General features: G+C 43.0%; 1 protein-coding gene across 1 annotated transcript in view; it reads left to right on the top strand.

The window, feature by feature from the left end:
* Positions 1 to 15,325, top strand: part of PDE11A (phosphodiesterase 11A) — a 194,144-nt gene extending 178,819 nt beyond the window's left edge. The window contains exon 20 of the mRNA XM_044427065.1: positions 15,117 to 15,325. Within this exon, the coding sequence (XP_044283000.1) occupies positions 15,117 to 15,281 (165 nt within the window). The 3' untranslated portion in view covers positions 15,282 to 15,325. The remainder of the gene's footprint in view (positions 1 to 15,116) is intronic.
* The last annotated feature ends 1,013 nt before the right edge of the window (positions 15,326 to 16,338 follow it).

The raw sequence follows: 16,338 nt of genomic DNA, 5'->3' as shown, positions 1-16,338 counted from the left end.
ACATAATCCATGGTTCCTGGGTTGATCTAGATGTGACAAGCTGCAATTTAAATATCCAGGAAGGGTCCATGGGCACCACAGTTGCCACAGTGAGCTGTGGTGATCTTGTGAACCCAGCCTTTGTATGGCATGTGATGGAACAAAACGTTGTTTTCTTAGTCCCTCTTTCTTTGCCTACTCCCTCCAGTATCTGAAACACCTTTGTGGCACTGTAGAACTGGTATGTAGAGTGGATAGGGTAGTTTTAACATCTTGTCTGCTACCTCTGTAGCCTGGTGAGGTGTATGAACAACCTACAGTTTTGGGTTCACACATAACAACAACCCATGGTTTTAAAAACCCAGAGTTCACAATGCAACAAGCAAACAAGGACTGCCATTCAAACACGGAAGTTAGTGGTTCCACTGCAGGTACCTATTAATATGCATAATGAGACTCCAGTATGTTTGACGGGGACATGGCCTGTCCAGTGCTTGCAACCATGCTTTCAAAGTTCCTCCTGGGGAGACCTATTTAACCCCCTCTCTGATACTCACCTGCAGTCAGAGAAAGACTTTTTTTATTTAGACAGAAGTCAAGATGACTCTTTATTTATGGATCATCTTCTGTGTTTGACTGTGTTCATGGTTGATGTTGTTCAAACATTCTTATCTGCTTTTATAAATAAATTGGGGCATGGACTTTACCATGTGATTCATGTGCCAAAAAGAAACGACTCCCTACATTCTATCACTGCAAAGATTTTACAAACAAGTAAGATATGGGCAGGGTCCACCCTTCTTAGCAAGCATCCCTCCGTGGTTTCCATGGCAGCATGGTTTCCTGTCCAGGCAGATGTTCAAGTGGCTTCTATACTAGCATGGTTTTCCCCCTCCTTGCTCACTCCTCCTGCTGTTGGCATGTATCCCATTAGCCACTGCTCCATTCAGTCCCATGCTGGATGCCTGGTACAGTTCCTACAGCCGCTGCCCCTTCCAGGGGACACTGTGGTAGCTGCATACCATGACAGTGGAAATCAAGGTCAGGTTTGGGCCACTGGAAGAAGCATGGTGAAGCATAGCTAGCACAGAACAGATCCTTACTTTTATTGTGGTTTCTAAAAAATGCTGAAAGATCGTGACAGGGTTCATAGTATTCCGCACAAGGAACTACCATGGCATGTTTTACAAACCCGCCCACTGTCAAAGAAACGCTGTGGCCTAACTTTGCTTTCATTTGTGAAAGCAAATGTAGGTAAAGACAAATGTTGCAACAGTGTAGGGTTCTCTCTTAAGGGTAGTCGAACATAAGCCTCATTGTTTCAGTGGGTTTATTGTAACTAAGACATCTATTGAATTGCTTCAGTCTGGATTTTACAGAAGACTTTTCCAGTTTGATACCCTCCAGATATATTGGAATTTAGTCCTCAAGCCCCAGCCAAACAGTAGTGCTGAGCATTAGTAAGGGGGTTGTAATCCAGCACATCGGGAAACATCATGCTTGAGAAATCTGTTTCAAAGGTTTCCTGAAGGGACAAGAAACCAGTGTGCAAATGGAGTCCCTGCCTACATAGTGGCTGTTCGTTCCACTTCAGAATATGACATTGCCACCTCCACTGGAATGAAGAGAGCAGAAGGGGGCTCTCTGTGCACTTGAGAGCCAGTGTGATGCTCTCAGAGATTAGCACGTCGGACTGGGACTTGAGCAATCTGAATTCTAGTTTCCACTCAGCCCTGGGGGACTTTCATACAGTCACTCACTCTCAGCCTAGTTTACTTCACAGAGTTGTTGTAATGAGGATAAAATAGAGAGGAAGAGAAACACGTAAATCTCCTTAAGTCCCACAGAGGAAGAAACACAGAATATAAATGTAATAAATGCATGTAAATAAAATGAGGGTGCATGCAATTCTCTGGATTGGGAAACAGTCATTTCTATTATATTCCTATCCATACTATCACTGTTCATGAACAGCCAGATCCGCATGCTTGTTTGCTTGAACCAGAAGAACAAGCTATGAGGATAAACAAGCACTGGTATTAACATAGGTGCTGCATGAGTCCTTCATGGAAAGAGAACGCCCATCTTCCCTCAGATACTTAGAGCAGGACCTCTGAAAAAGCTCTTGAAGGGCTGACACAGGACAAGGTGCTTCCTCGAGTTTCCAAATCCCAGTTTAGAATTACAGTTAGGATAGTACTGTAATTTGTTCATTTGTTTGATGAATTTTCAGCCACATTTCAAGATGACGTCCCTCCTATGGTGGCTTCCAATATAATAGCACTTTATTCTCCTACATAAATTTTTGGATTCAGATGCTGAGTGTACTGAAGAACTGGCACGCTCACTAGCCATACAGAGAAATCCCTGGTCAAGTGTAATCATCCAGCAAACCTTACAAAGTTCAACAGCTTCCAATCAAGTAACTGTTTTCCACTAAATATCACGTAGGGAACATTTCCTCTTAGTTTATAAAATGAATGTCACATTCTGGATGAGTTAAGAAAGAAATCAGAAAGGGTTAAGAGTGGATTCATTAAGACAAGCTATGGCTGTTAAGCTGGAAGTGCTGGCGTGTGGGTGCCGCATTTTTAATTGGGAAGGGCAAGCGCATTGTCTAAGGAGGGCAAAGAATTATCAGTGCATTTTCTGCGTGTGAGGGCTGGATACTCGCAGGAGTTCTCCGGGGAACGGAGGCACATCAGATGCCTTCCCTTCCCCTCGCTCATGCTGCGCAACCATTACCCTGCCGCTCAGCATTTTTTCCCTTTCTTTTTAAGGCATTGTCAAAACTTGAAGTTAATGTCATACAAGCCTAAGGGGTAAACAAGAAACTTGATGTCACAGACTCACACTGAGTGAAATGCTCCCCAGAATATAAAGCTAAGTTTTAATTTCCAGGGCAGCCTCCGCATCAATGATGCGTGGAGACACTGTAAATCCTGTTTATACATGCTTAAGAACTGCAAGTTAGGGCTTCATGCTCTACAAATATCTCCAGTTTTGAGCTTCTCCCACCCCCGACACAAATCCCTTTTTGAATGGTAATAAATTGTCAAGATCACAAAACACAGAATATAATGGTTATAGTGGAAGAGTATGTAGCACTGCGCTGTATTTGGCTCCTTCCTTTTGTTTTCCTCCCTCTCACCGAGTTGCAGAGAAAAGCTTGCATACTTATGTGCCTGCTGACACCCTGGATTTTAGCTTTTCTCCTTTCTGGCAACGATCTTTAGTTATTGTCTATAATGTTTACCTGTTGGGTCTTACCTGCATAATTTGAGCGGGACCACATGTTCCAGGAAAGAAGCAAATGTGGCCACCGATGCTGGCACGCAGAAGCCTTTTTCATGCCAGTCTTGGTTCCCTAGTTGTTCAGAACCATCAAACAAGTTGTGACATTCACTGTGTGAATGTAATTAACATGCATTTTTTTAAAAAAAAGTGAATAGAAGTTGTAATGGAGCCCAAGCTACATGAGGGCTCCTATGGTGGCCATGTGTCCTCTTTTACAGACACACAGTCCTTTGTTTGGACAGAGGACTATTCTCTGTTTTGAAGGCATCCTCTTTGGGAAGGGCTGCGCAGGCCTGTTCTGATTAGGAATATAGGACTGCCAGATGGGAGAACCTTGAAGTGGCTTTGAAGCTGCCCATCACCGGGAACCACCCAGGGGACCTGGTCACAGCTCTCCCCACTAGAATCACTGGAGTTAAAGTAGAGTAATTGCTTCTGCATTTGCTTCTACAGCTATGCACTGGCATATGCAAATTTAGGCAAGTCATTGTCCCTTGGGTGCTGCAATTACACTTAGGGGCAATTCCTAGGTGGCCACCCTGGGATGAGGGGTAGAATTTTACCCTTCCCTGTTGTAGTCCAGACCATAATCCCCCGCATCAGTGGAGGCTTCATTCAATATAAATAGCAGCTCAAATGGCGGGGGGCGGGGGTGCTTGCCAGAACTGTGGCAGGTGGAAGCATTAAACTCTTGCCACCTCTTGAGGCGCCCATGCTACTCATGTTTCCCAGATTAACATTGTATAAAAATGGGCAGGTCAACGGTATCCATTCAGTTATTTTCACATCTAGTTTGGACCTATGGAATCCTGTGACCGGAAGCAGCACTTGACTATATATGAAGTGGTCACGTTTAAAACTACAGGAATCTATGAGCATAAATAGACTCATTTATGTAACCCACCTGTTGCAACCTCCCCCCATAAGGTGTTATGGAGCCCCGATGTGATACTTGGTTTATGTGGGTCAACATGATGTACTGATGCCAGGAGAGTGGGGTGGTCGAAGGAGGGGAAATGGCATGAGATTGCATTATGCTTGCAGGAAAAACGTATACTGTAGTATTCAAAAAAAAAAAAAAGAAAGAAAGAAAGTCGGTCCCATCATGCTGCTGTGTGTGTGTGTGTGTATATATATGGCACCACTGATTAGTTTCTCCTGGTTTGCTCCTAATAAATACATTTTGGTCAGCCTTTTCCCCCTCATATCCTTTTTGTGGAGTTATGTCCAAATTGGGAGTTTATTTCTGCTAAACTGTGTTGCCATTGAAATGTAGTGATCTTTGTAGTTAAAAAAAAAAGAATTACTGGAGTGAAACTGTAAACTTATGAGCACCTACTTAGAAGTCCTTTGAACTATGATTTTTACTTTTGACTAAAAATCATAATTAGGACTGTATAATAGTAAGGTGAGGTAGCTGGAAATAAATTGATGTTGTCCCTGTTGTTACTCACTCACAGTGATTACTTTATGTTCAGTTATTATTTATTTCATTTCTATACTGCTCTGTAGCCAAAGCTTTCCAGGCAGTTTCCAGTAAGGTGTAAAATAAAACAGTAAAATACAATGCAAATAACATAATTGTAACAGTCATTTTTGCACTTTATTTCCAATCTTGCTGCTTACATTTTCTGTGCCTCTTGACCTCTCCAAACATCTCTCTACCTACCAGCCTAGAATAATGCCTTGTGCAACAGATGAGATGGACCATCCCATGAATGCATATTCCATAAGAAACATGCTAGTTTATCAGGTACCCCAAGTCACATCCAACAGTATCATTTTACGTTTACTTACAGAATTGGAAAAAGTGAGTCACTAAACATTTTATATGCATGTGTTTACACATACGCCACAAAATTTTTAATGAAATTGGGACTATGCTATTATCTCCCATTCTCATTTCTATTAATTTTATTCTGAACTTATTTTTTCCTGTCATCACCTTCATTTCTTAAATGGGTCTGCTGTTTACACCGGATAGGATAAGCTTCTGCTTCGTAAGACTTGAGAAAGCCTGTGAGGATTTGTGTGCGTGTGCTTAAGCTGTGAGTGCAGAAGAAATGGATATCGTGCCTCTCCATGATCAGGTGCCAGATCAGAATGTTAACAAAAGAGCCAGAGCAGGTGTTCAGGCACCAGCCCGAGTCTGAGAGCCTACCTGGTCACTGTTGAGCAGCAGCAGAGCAACACCGGGAGGAGAATGTAGCCTGGGTAGTTCCCCGTTCGGCCTCCTGCAGCACTGCTCCCAGCAACCTGTCCTGCGATGAAGCAACATGCGTCAAGTCCCAGCTGGGTGGTGCTGGGGCTCACAAGGAGAGAGAGTGGGGGTGGGGGGGGGAGTCAGGCACCCTTCCCCACCCACTGCTTCTCCATGGCAGTTCAGCCTGAACAAGAGAGATTTCGGGGGTGTTTATCTGGATGGAGGCCCCTAGTGCTATCAGTCAGGAGCCATTTTCAACTCTTCTGTCCTTTTCTCCTTAGACATTTTCAGCAGTAAGAGAAAAGGTGCAAAACACTGGAGGGTAGCAAGTGGAAGACATTGTCATCTGAGCCCCCACAATAAAATTCCATGAATTTGGCAGGGCAGGGACATGATAAAAGCCTCATCTGAAAGTACCCTGTGTTTGTGGTCAATAGGCACCTGCGCTACTTTTTTAAAATTTCCTTCCACCTCGGTTTGGAGAACCAAGTACCTGAGCCATGGAAGACTTCCTGTGAGTAAACAGACCTCTCCGCAAGAACTGAAAGATTCCATTTAAACAAAAGAGGCCAAGAAATTCCAGGCCTGTCCTCATGGCATGACTAATTTAAGCAGCGCTACAATCCTGAGGACAGGAAAGAATACCCAGCCACAGAATACACAGCTAGCAATGGCGGACAGCAGCTGCTTTAAATGCAAGGTATCTGCTTGGGGTTAGTTTTCTTCATGGGAGACCAGTGCCAAACTTCCTGTAAATACTCTGCTGCCTCTTGGGAATCCCAAATGGGATGAGCCTTTCAAGTCTCCGAAGGAATCTCCTGAAATTTCATTAAATGCAATACAAAGGCTAAAGGAATTGGCCCTGCTTCATCCTAATCCTCCAGGGGCAGGTTTCATTTTTAAATTGTTTTCTCTGTATGTCATGCATAATAACATGGAGGGAAGTTAAAAATCCCTGGTATGGTACTTTATCAAATACCATATACTTGGAACATCAAAGGAAGCACAGGGATAATGGTTTCAGCCACTGGCGATGTCCTGTCTAGCATTCCGTCATTAAGAGATAGCTAATGTGTGATCTCATAATTAAATGAATCTGTGAGGTGATCTCGAGCAAACTCTGTAATGTATTCAGAATGTGCCCAATGGAAATCAAGAGGCTTGGGGCAGTAACTGTACTGCTGTGAAGCAAACAGGCAAAAAGACAACATGCACACACTTTTTTGCTTTTCCTTTTATTGCTTTTCTTTCTGCCTGCAATTATTTTCCTTGGGCTGTGACTTCTAATATCCCCCCCACACACACTTTCATGATCATTTGTGCTAAATTGTTCAACAGTTGCAGAAGCTGGTGATTGTGCACCTTGGCAAAAAAGAAGTGACACATTTAAGCATGGAAACAGCATGTGTGATGAGGTTATCTACCTCATTTGTTACATGCAGTAGTGGAAAACAGCTGCTGTGATGCAGCAGCTGATGCACTTGTGTAGAGCATCTGTACGTGACAAAAGGCACAAGAGGGGTGGACCTTCCAAATGTACTTGTAGACTAGAGGACATCTGGTGGAAGGAAGGCTTCCGGTAGAGAAATGGCCTTTTGAAGTTTGGTTTGCTGGCAGTGAATCTGGATTCTCTCTCTCTCTCTCTCTCTCTCTCTCTCTCTCTCTCTCTCTCTCTCTCACACACACACACACACACACACACACAGAGAGAGAGAGAGAGAGAGAGAGAGAGAGAGAGAGAGAGAGATTTCCCTGATTCTTCTGGCAGTCCATGAAATTCTCCCATTATGTTGGGACAGGAAGTACATCCCTGGTGTTCCACTAGGTGACTGGGGACTCCTCTTCTGGCACTGTTCAGCTGGTTGTCTATGCAGGCAGGGGACCTCCTGGTCTTCCCAGTGCTGGGCAATAGGGGAAAGTTCCCTAGGCAATGAATGCTGCAGCACAAAACGAGGAGACATGGAAGAATTCCAGAGTTGCCTTAGCAGAATAAGTGGATTAGCAGCAGAGGGCCAGACCATTGCAGCTGCAAAGTTTGCAAGCAGCCATCAAATTGAAAGATATATTTTGTTTTTGGTAGAGTAATTTATGCCTCATAAACATGTCAGTTTCAACACACACAACAGGCACATTTGTTTATTTGATACTTTATCTCAGCATTAACACTGACACTACGAGTGCTGTTCAGCCATGCTCAGCGCTAGTGCCCAGCAGTGCTTGTACACGCTTAGCCTGAAGAGGCCCATTTCGCCAGGCTATACTGCCTCTAGTCTGTCAGAGGGACAGAAACTTCTTTTTCGGGATCAGCTGTTTAGGTCTCTGCATAAGCAAGAAGCAAGGTCACCCCGCAGTGGCATGGCAATGCAGATGGCCTGGCTGAGTATCTGTAGCACTAGTGCACCACTTAACCAATCTGTTCAGCAGTACAGGTTCTGGGTGCCTGAACAATAAGAATTGCCTAGACCCCTTTCCAGAGCTGGGGTTCAGCCGCTGCTGATCCAAACAAGACAAAACCCAAAGGAAAAAACAGACAACCGTCCCACATCACTACCAGAGATTATGAAAAATCACCCACGCAAAGGAGAAGGAACTGGAAGATACACACTCCACTGAGAAAGGAAGTGGGGAGGGGTCTTTCTTTCCAATAGCAGTGTCAGGAGGAAGTAAGGGAGCTTGAGATGGGCATGTGGAGAAATTGCCCAAGGTTTCTCTGGTACAAGTATCCAGGTGTAATTTTTCCCCAGCCAAAGTGGGAAAGACCTGATACAGACCCAAGGAGAACTTCCCCAGTGGTAGCCAGCTTAGTGCGGGGCTGTGCTAGCTAGATGGCATTTTCCTCTTCCGTTTGTTCTCTGCCACGGATCTGCTGCTTTGAATTGCTCATTGTTGTGCATGAAAACTGATTTGCTTACTGGGGTGTGCTCAGAATCTCACCGATCTTTTTGCTATTCTTTACTTTTCCTGAACCGTTGATAGATCTCATACCTGTGTTCATCAAAAACCCAGATTGTGTAGGAGGCTCACAAGACAAGACAAGAGCATGCCATGTTTGGGGTAATGCTATGCTGCGGCAGCACCCAGGTTGCACAGAACATGCTGAGTGAAACCTAGTTGTGCTCCCCCAAGGACACGGGTGCAAAGATGCCCAAGACCAAAGGGCCCCAGGGGATCCTTGGCCAATTGTTCCCAAGGAGCCTAGAGTACTTGGGAACTCAGGGACAGCTTTGTTTCACTGAGGTGCAGTGAGTGGCGAGCAAGTGCCTCAGGTACCAGGTCGCCACAACAACATAACTCCCATTTGCCAAGGCAGTGGGGAAAAGGTGGCAGCTTCGCACCAGTATTCAGCAGCAAATCACTGCTTTTTTCCATTGCTCTAGCAAGCATTAGTTACATCCAGCAAGCACGGAGCTACAGCACTGCAACATCATTAGGGTTAGCCATGGGATACAGCCAGATACAGCTATGAAGCAATGATCAAATAGTGTCAGCAGCAGGAATGAAGTGCTTGGATAATATATAGTCCACTTGAGGAAAAGAAATAATAGGTGAAAGACTAGAGGTAATTCTTCACTATCCATGAGGGGGAAAACTGAGCTCCTTGGCCAGGAGCATGCTTTCCCAGCAATGCAATAACAGAATTAGGTGAGCAGTTGTCAAAATGGATTGAGAGAAAAAGGCAGACATAGGTTAGAACCAGAGGAAATGGATTGAGAAGTTGGAAAATGTGCTTGATAAAATGGCTGGTAAAGCACCCTTAGCTTTTAAACAGCAACCACAAAGAGGGGGAAAAAACTTACAGCAAATCTGAAAGAAGATTAATGGATAATTTAACAGCCACTCAGGTTTCAAGAAAGATAAAGAACAAACAATATTGCATCAGAAAAGGGCTAGCAATGATGATGGATAGATACTTCCCCTAAGTGGTCCAAAATCACAACGTACATCTGGCTGGCAAATTCCCAGCTGAGGGTAAATCTTAAGAACTAACTAAGGAAAAGAGACTGATACGGACTGAAGAGATTTTCAAAATCTATTTAATATCAAGGTATTGATTGTTGTACTGAAGAAATGCCAAATTCTCTCCTCAAGGCAAATTGCAGAAATAAATTGAAGTTGATTGTTGCAAAGCTACTCTGAAGTAAATAGTATGAGGATTGTTGCTGTGTTTATATCTGAAGCAGCTGCTGCTCTTTACAGAGAAGAGCTGTGCTTATATATTTAAAGAATGTTCTAATCTATTCTTCAGCTGAAAAGGCTCCCAGGGTAGCTTGCAAGGATCAGCAGTGAGCTGCTATCTGCCAGTCACCATGCAATCTAAGAATGACGTGAAACACAAAGAGAAAGGGAGAGGGAAGGAGGGGCAAAAGAGCCATCTAAGGCAGACGCTATTAGGGTCGCTATTAGGGTCGCTATTACTACAAAAGAACAGGGCTGCTGCCCTGTTCAGGGAGCCTGAATTGAATGACTGCCACAAGGGGACAGCGGAGGGAAGGCTAAAGGGTGGAACCCCCTCCTCTTTTCTGCCTCCTCTGCAGCCTGCTGGGAAGGCTGCTGGGATAAGGTCAGGCTCTCCATCTCGAGGAGCTGTGGGCATTGGTTGGACTTGCAAGCATGGCTCTTCACAGTTGGAGGCATACTTCAGAAGCAGCTTTCATAATATAGTAATTTAGAAATGGGGAACATGTTAGATCCAAACATGTCAGAATTTATAACCCCCAGGGCTTTCCCACCCGCTCTTCAAAGTAGTGCAGCAGCGCCTCCAGGCCCCAGTGCTGCACTTCCAGAGTTTGGCTTGCTGTTGAGGGCTTCCCATCCTTTTCATAGTGCATGCTGGGAGAAAGAAGAAGGGGTGGCATAAGGAAGAGGTGGAACAAGCTGCTCTCCACTCACTGCACAAGAATGTAACACGCTCCTCGACGGAGAGTCTCCTTGGCCCAAACCTGCTCTGTCCACTCCCCTGCCTAAGCTGCCCTCCACAGAGCCTGGAGCACCCGACGTGGCGCAGGAGTGCGAGGGGGCTTGGAAGTGCCTGGCACAGAAGGTACTCTCGCAGCATGCCCTGCTTCAGAGAAATGGACAACAAACAAAACTTTCCTCTTTGTTCCTTGAAAAGAGTGCAAGGCAATAGGCCTTGAGATATTTTCAGTCAAACGTGTCTTGGCAAAACAAGCCTGTTTCCAAGGCATAAGCCTGCCAGTGGTAACCAGCAGCAGTGCTGCCAATCTCCCTTTTAGTTGTAAAGAATAGGTAGCATCTTTTCTTTTTCCTTGCCAGCATTCATATTCTCACTTTTAGAGTGGAAGAAAGGAATTTAAAAGGCCAGTGCTCTGAATTGGCTCCATTCTTGAGTAACTTTAGCTTGTACCTTTGGCCCACTACAAGACAACAGAAATTAGGGGAGTAGCACATGTGCTGGATGTAATGTAACATGTAATGTTAAATGTAACAACTGGGATAGAAAAAGGGGGTGTTTGTTGTCAGGGGCACTTGCGCAGTGAAAATGGGACTGGCTTTGACTGCCATCATTGAGAGTATGACTGGATGCATTTGATGAGTACCTGCACACAAGATCATCTTTTTATTTATCTTCTTTAATACATTTCTAATTCACTTAATAAAACATGTCCTCTGAGTAGATAAGGCCTGGAAACATCCTTAGTATAGTTCCAAATTAAAAATATTAGTTCCACAAAACCTCTAGTTAAATGTCTTGTTCCAAAACTGAGATCCCGATACTGAATTATATGCTGTAGGGCTCACAACGCTACTGACAAGAATGGGAGCCGTGAATCAAATTGTCCTCTTTTCGTCTGTCATTAACCTGATATCAGGCTATGTGGTACTAGATGTGATGGAAGAAAAAGAGGGACCCCAATGTACTGCTTTGGGTTTTGGTGGCAGGACCAGGTTTCTTGTGAGATAGTTCCACCCTAGGTAGAACTAGAAGAGTTGCATTGTGTTTTTATGTGCTTCCAGTGGAATAACCTACTCAGCAAACCACAAAGTGCAAAGCAGCTTTGACTCTATTAACTTCTGCAGGAGCTTCACATGCTTACACCTTTTGTCCCTCTGCAATGTCTCTAGAAGCTGGGTCCTCTCTCAATTGCCTATACAGTAAAAGTGATTAATTAGAACCCAGCAGGTTATTGAGCAGTGCGAACAGTGTGGCTTATAGCTTTCTGATATTCTGCTTAGTAGTAAACCAGAATTTATATGGTCTTTTTTGCACATACACACTTTACAGGTGTTAGACCTACAGAAAGACAACTATATGCTGTTATCTTGTCAAAGCTCATAAATTAAGCAGGCAAGTCAAAGCTGGTCAATATTTGGATGAAAGCCCTGAAGAAAAATCTACATTGCAGCAGGAAGTGCTAGTAATTTACTGGGTGACATACAACTGCCCTGTGAACCAGTTTGGAACTGGTTTTCGGGGTCAATGGGAGATCTGATTTATGTAGCTCTACATCACAGGTGGTCAATACAATTCATTTCCAAGGCACAGGAAGCAATGCTTGCACTTTATGCTGCACTAAGCGGACTCGTGCAGAATCCCGTGTCCAGTTGTGAGTGCTGTGCTTTCGGAAGCATGTAGACTAACTGGAATGGGCTCAGGGGGTGATGACAGTGAACAACAGTGTGGAAAGCAAGTCTCATAAGGAAAGAGGAAACGTTGAAGGAACAGCATATGTGTAGCTTGGGAAAGAGAAGACAGGAGGGGAACATGGCAGCATTCTCCGGGTATCCCAAGGGCTGTCTCATAGAACAGGTCAAAGATGTGTTTTCTGTGGCCTTTCAATAGGCTTAGGTCCCAGTGGGGAGAAGCAACATCTCCAGGTGTTTTGGACTTCAGCTCCTGACATTCCTGACCATTGGCCATGCTGGCAGGGGGGGTCTGGGAGTTGACCTCCAAAACACCTGGAGATCTAATTTCTGTCAACCCGTGGCAGATGAGAAAAGCAGGTTTTGGGTTGAATACTAAGATACATTTCTTATCAGTAGGAGCAGTTTAATAATAGAACAAATTACCTGGGCAGGCGGTAGAATACTGTGGGGATGGGGGTGCTGTTCTCTATAGGCTTTCAGAAAGAACCTGGATCCTATGCTAGGGATACGCTTGGTCTGGAGTGGAACCAGATCGCCTCCAAGGCCCCTCCAACTGTATGATTCTCACTGCTACTTTTGATACAAATGACTGCTTGCACAGTGCAGAGTATGTTTAATGTAGAAAACCATTCAGAAAGTTCATGAGCTGTGGACAGTATATAAAACTTGCCAAATAAATAAATACACACTTCCCTGTCCATTTTTGCCCTTTCCTCTTAATTTTCCTCCAAACTGTAATTGTGGAGAAACAGACAAGGAACAACGTGTTACCGTTGAACTAGATTCTGTTTTCTTGCAGCTGTTCTTACCTATCTTTCCTGCCTTCCTTATTGAGGGGGGTGACAAGGAAAGTGGGAACACAGCCAGAAAATGTTATGTACAACAAGGATCCATCCCTCTTTAAAAAACTGAAAAAACCACAAATAACTCCATGGAACAAGAGATCGACTTGGAACTGCATGTTCTGGGCTCAGGTCTCATCTTTGCCATGAAGTTGTAGCATTGCCTTGAGCAAGAATTGAATAAAAACTTATTTTCTTAAGGGACAGCATGAGATAGAAAAGGGTTGCGTAAAGGATAACTAAACAACTGACATTCAGCAAAATAGAAGAGGGCGTGTTGAACAAAGAGCAAAAGGTGCAGAACCTCAATTGCACTAAAGTCAAAAGATCTGAGTAGTTCAGAAATGAATTGGTGGATCAATTCAGGAATGGACAGGTGTGAAAAAAGTAATTTAGTAAATGTTCACGGAATCTGCTGGGAGGAGAGAAATGTGTTGCTTTTGAGATAATTTCCCAGAAGCTTCATAAAAGAAAATTGATTGCAGGGACTGAATAACTAAAAGAGAGCCAAAATATATAGTAATCAAATGAGGTTTTAATTACATCCCAGGCAGATATAAAATCCAAATAGTGTACTTTGTATCCAGAAAGTCTGAGAGGAATGCTTTAGTAGCAGAATTATTTTTAAAAGGCTAATTTCCATAGGAATTATAGTGGTATGCTTAATTAAAAGAATGAATCTGTGTCCCGAAGCCAAAGTGTACTAAATACACAAATAGGACTTAAATATCAAAGAAACCTCTAAAGAAAGAAGTTTTATACCCTATATATGAAATTTAGCCTTTGCAGTACCTCTAATCCAAATGTCACCTGATTAATGTGCATAACAAATGACTGTTTTCTAATTATTCTTTCTATATATATTACTGCTATTCTATAGAATTAATTGCATACACTTAACTTACGACTAAAAATCAAAGACTGAGGAAATATCCCCTTCATTTTGTCTTAGTAACCCTGGGGCAATAATTATTTGAAGTTGGATACTGTCCTAATCCTTGTTAGTGACTCTCCAAAGTTGCTAGATCTTTTAATATACATAGAAATGTGCAAGATTTTGTGTGTGTGGAGAAGGGTTGGGAAGAGATTTATAAAATGTGCATATGTATGTTTGCATATACACACAGGAAATAAAACAGTGTATTCCAAGAAGCAAAATATTCTGCTTAATGAATCACATAAACAGAACTGCACTCATTTCACTCCATTCATAGCAGGCTGTCCTAGATCGCTGGTTCCATTATTGGAACTTACTCTCTGCAGCGCTGTTTCGTTCCCCGCAGAATGTAGGATGGAAGGGCCACAGCTACATTTGCTGCTGGGGAAAAGTATGTCATTGGGACATTGTTCCATCCCCAGCCCTCTCATTTTACATTTCTTGAAGTTGGAGCATATGAGCTCACATCAGTTGGAAGAAAAGGGCACAAAATCGCCACCTACTGAATGTGGTTTAGGAGGAATTAATGACGTGCCTGCAATGGGTATGCCCCAGTTATGAAGACATGCAGAAGATCAGCTTTCTTGTTGACCGCAAAATCAAACTTTGTAGCATCTTTAGCATCCGAGTACATACATGACATTCATGCATGTGTAGCTTCATCTGACATTTTCTTCTTTTGCCATGGAGGTCATAATCCATAATGGTAGACCAGGTTGCAGGGGTGGGGAGGTTTTGTCAGAGAGAAACTAAATGTGACTTGAGCGTTGCATGTAATTTGCCCCTCAGAAAAGACCTGAAGACGAGTAAGCTGTCAACAGTGTTTGGGCTGTGAGTACCCTTTGTCCAGTTTAAATTTAAAAAAATGATCTGGAAGCACAAATATACCACCCTGAGCTTCTTAAATGAAAGAGGTGATATATTTAAAAAATAAAATAAAATTTATTTTTGACGAGAGGCTTCTGGTTTTGGAAGAAAACATGCTCTCCTCTTCATTGATTTTATCTCCTGTTCAGTGTGGACCCATTACCAGTTTCCTCTTTCCTCCAGGAATCCCACAGAATGATCTTATAGCAACTTTTCTTCTAGTATTCTGGAAGGGAACATTATGAGCAAAATATGACATACCCTAATAAATTCTCCCAGAAAAAGCCCCTCTCATGATGAGCTGGCCAAATATTCAGTGTTTAGTTTGGACTGGAACTAACAGTCTAATCAATGATTTGTGAAATGATCTTTTGCTTTCTTCCAGGTTTTAGTGAAACTGAATGGAAAATTGAAGCCAATGCTGGATTCGGTGGTGGCCAATAGAAATAAGTGGGAGGAACTGCACCAAAAAAGACTGCTTTCCCAGGCAGCACCAACATCCTCTTCCTCTTCTTCCAAGTGCTCCATGTCTCTGGAGGACATAAATTAAAAATGCAAGTGCTTCCTGCTGCTTGGATAAAAAGTGTCTGAAAGGCTGGTTAAACCTTAGTCTCATAATTTTTAAAATGAAAACAAAACAAAAAGGCTATCATGAATGTGCATACTTTATATGAAAACTATGCGACTGGCCAAGGTCGAGCTGTTTCCTGGAAGCTCCCCTGGTCTAAAGGGAGGACTTGCAGTGAGGCTGGGTTTTGCGGCTTCAGGCTTGGCGCAGTTTTGCGGCTCGTTCCAGCTGCTGTTGTGAAAGCTGGCAAACACAAACATGGAGGATTGACGTAACTGGAGCTTGCAGTTTAGTGAAATTAGTCAAAGAGAGCATGGCTGACATTTTAAAAAATGAGTGAGGCATCTGCAAGGGGCTGCTGGAAGAAGAAAACAGTATTTTAGAATAATAACATGGGTTTGCAGCTTTCAGCATTTGCTAATATGAACCAGTTATGCCTGCATTTGTGATGTTTATCCTTTTACCCTCCTTTCTCTTCTTTTCTTATGCTTGAGTGTTCAGAAAAGCCTGCTTTGTATTCAACAGAAGTATTATTATTTTTTACAGCAAAGCTTATCTGACTAATCAGGGCTTGTAGAATTACCTATCTTTGCTACCTTTCACAGGAGGTGGGGGTGGGGAATGAACTTTATTACATTGAAAAACACTAACCTGTTCTGGCTTCCTTAAGAATTTCATATGAGCAGTGCAGTCCGAATTGCTCTGCAGGTGGAAGCTTATATAAAGGTACAAAATCTGTATGGTAATTTGAGTTCCTTTAGAATTTTGTTTTAAACATTCATTTTTAAACCTGCTTTGCACACCTAAGAAAAGAACCAATGGTATTTCATGAGAATTGCATAATAAAAATGAAATCTGTTGCCTTCTGGTAGAGAATTTGCACTATATGATATGAAGATGGCTTTCTAGTACATTTTCTGAATCACATTAACTTTGACTTTTACTGTTAAGGATTGGTGTGGCACTAGAGTATGTCACGAAAGCAGCAATTACTACCTCTGCTTTTTCTGGCCAGTTATTTTTTTTCTCTTTTTTAAAT

The sequence above is a fragment of the Varanus komodoensis genome, unplaced genomic scaffold (assembly GCF_004798865.1).
Source record: "Varanus komodoensis strain SLA01 unplaced genomic scaffold, ASM479886v1 scaffold18_1, whole genome shotgun sequence".
In the NCBI taxonomy this organism is placed as follows: Eukaryota; Metazoa; Chordata; class Lepidosauria; order Squamata; family Varanidae; genus Varanus; species Varanus komodoensis.
Note: the sequence above shows the minus strand (reverse complement) of the source record. Positions and strands in the feature narration are given on the sequence as shown.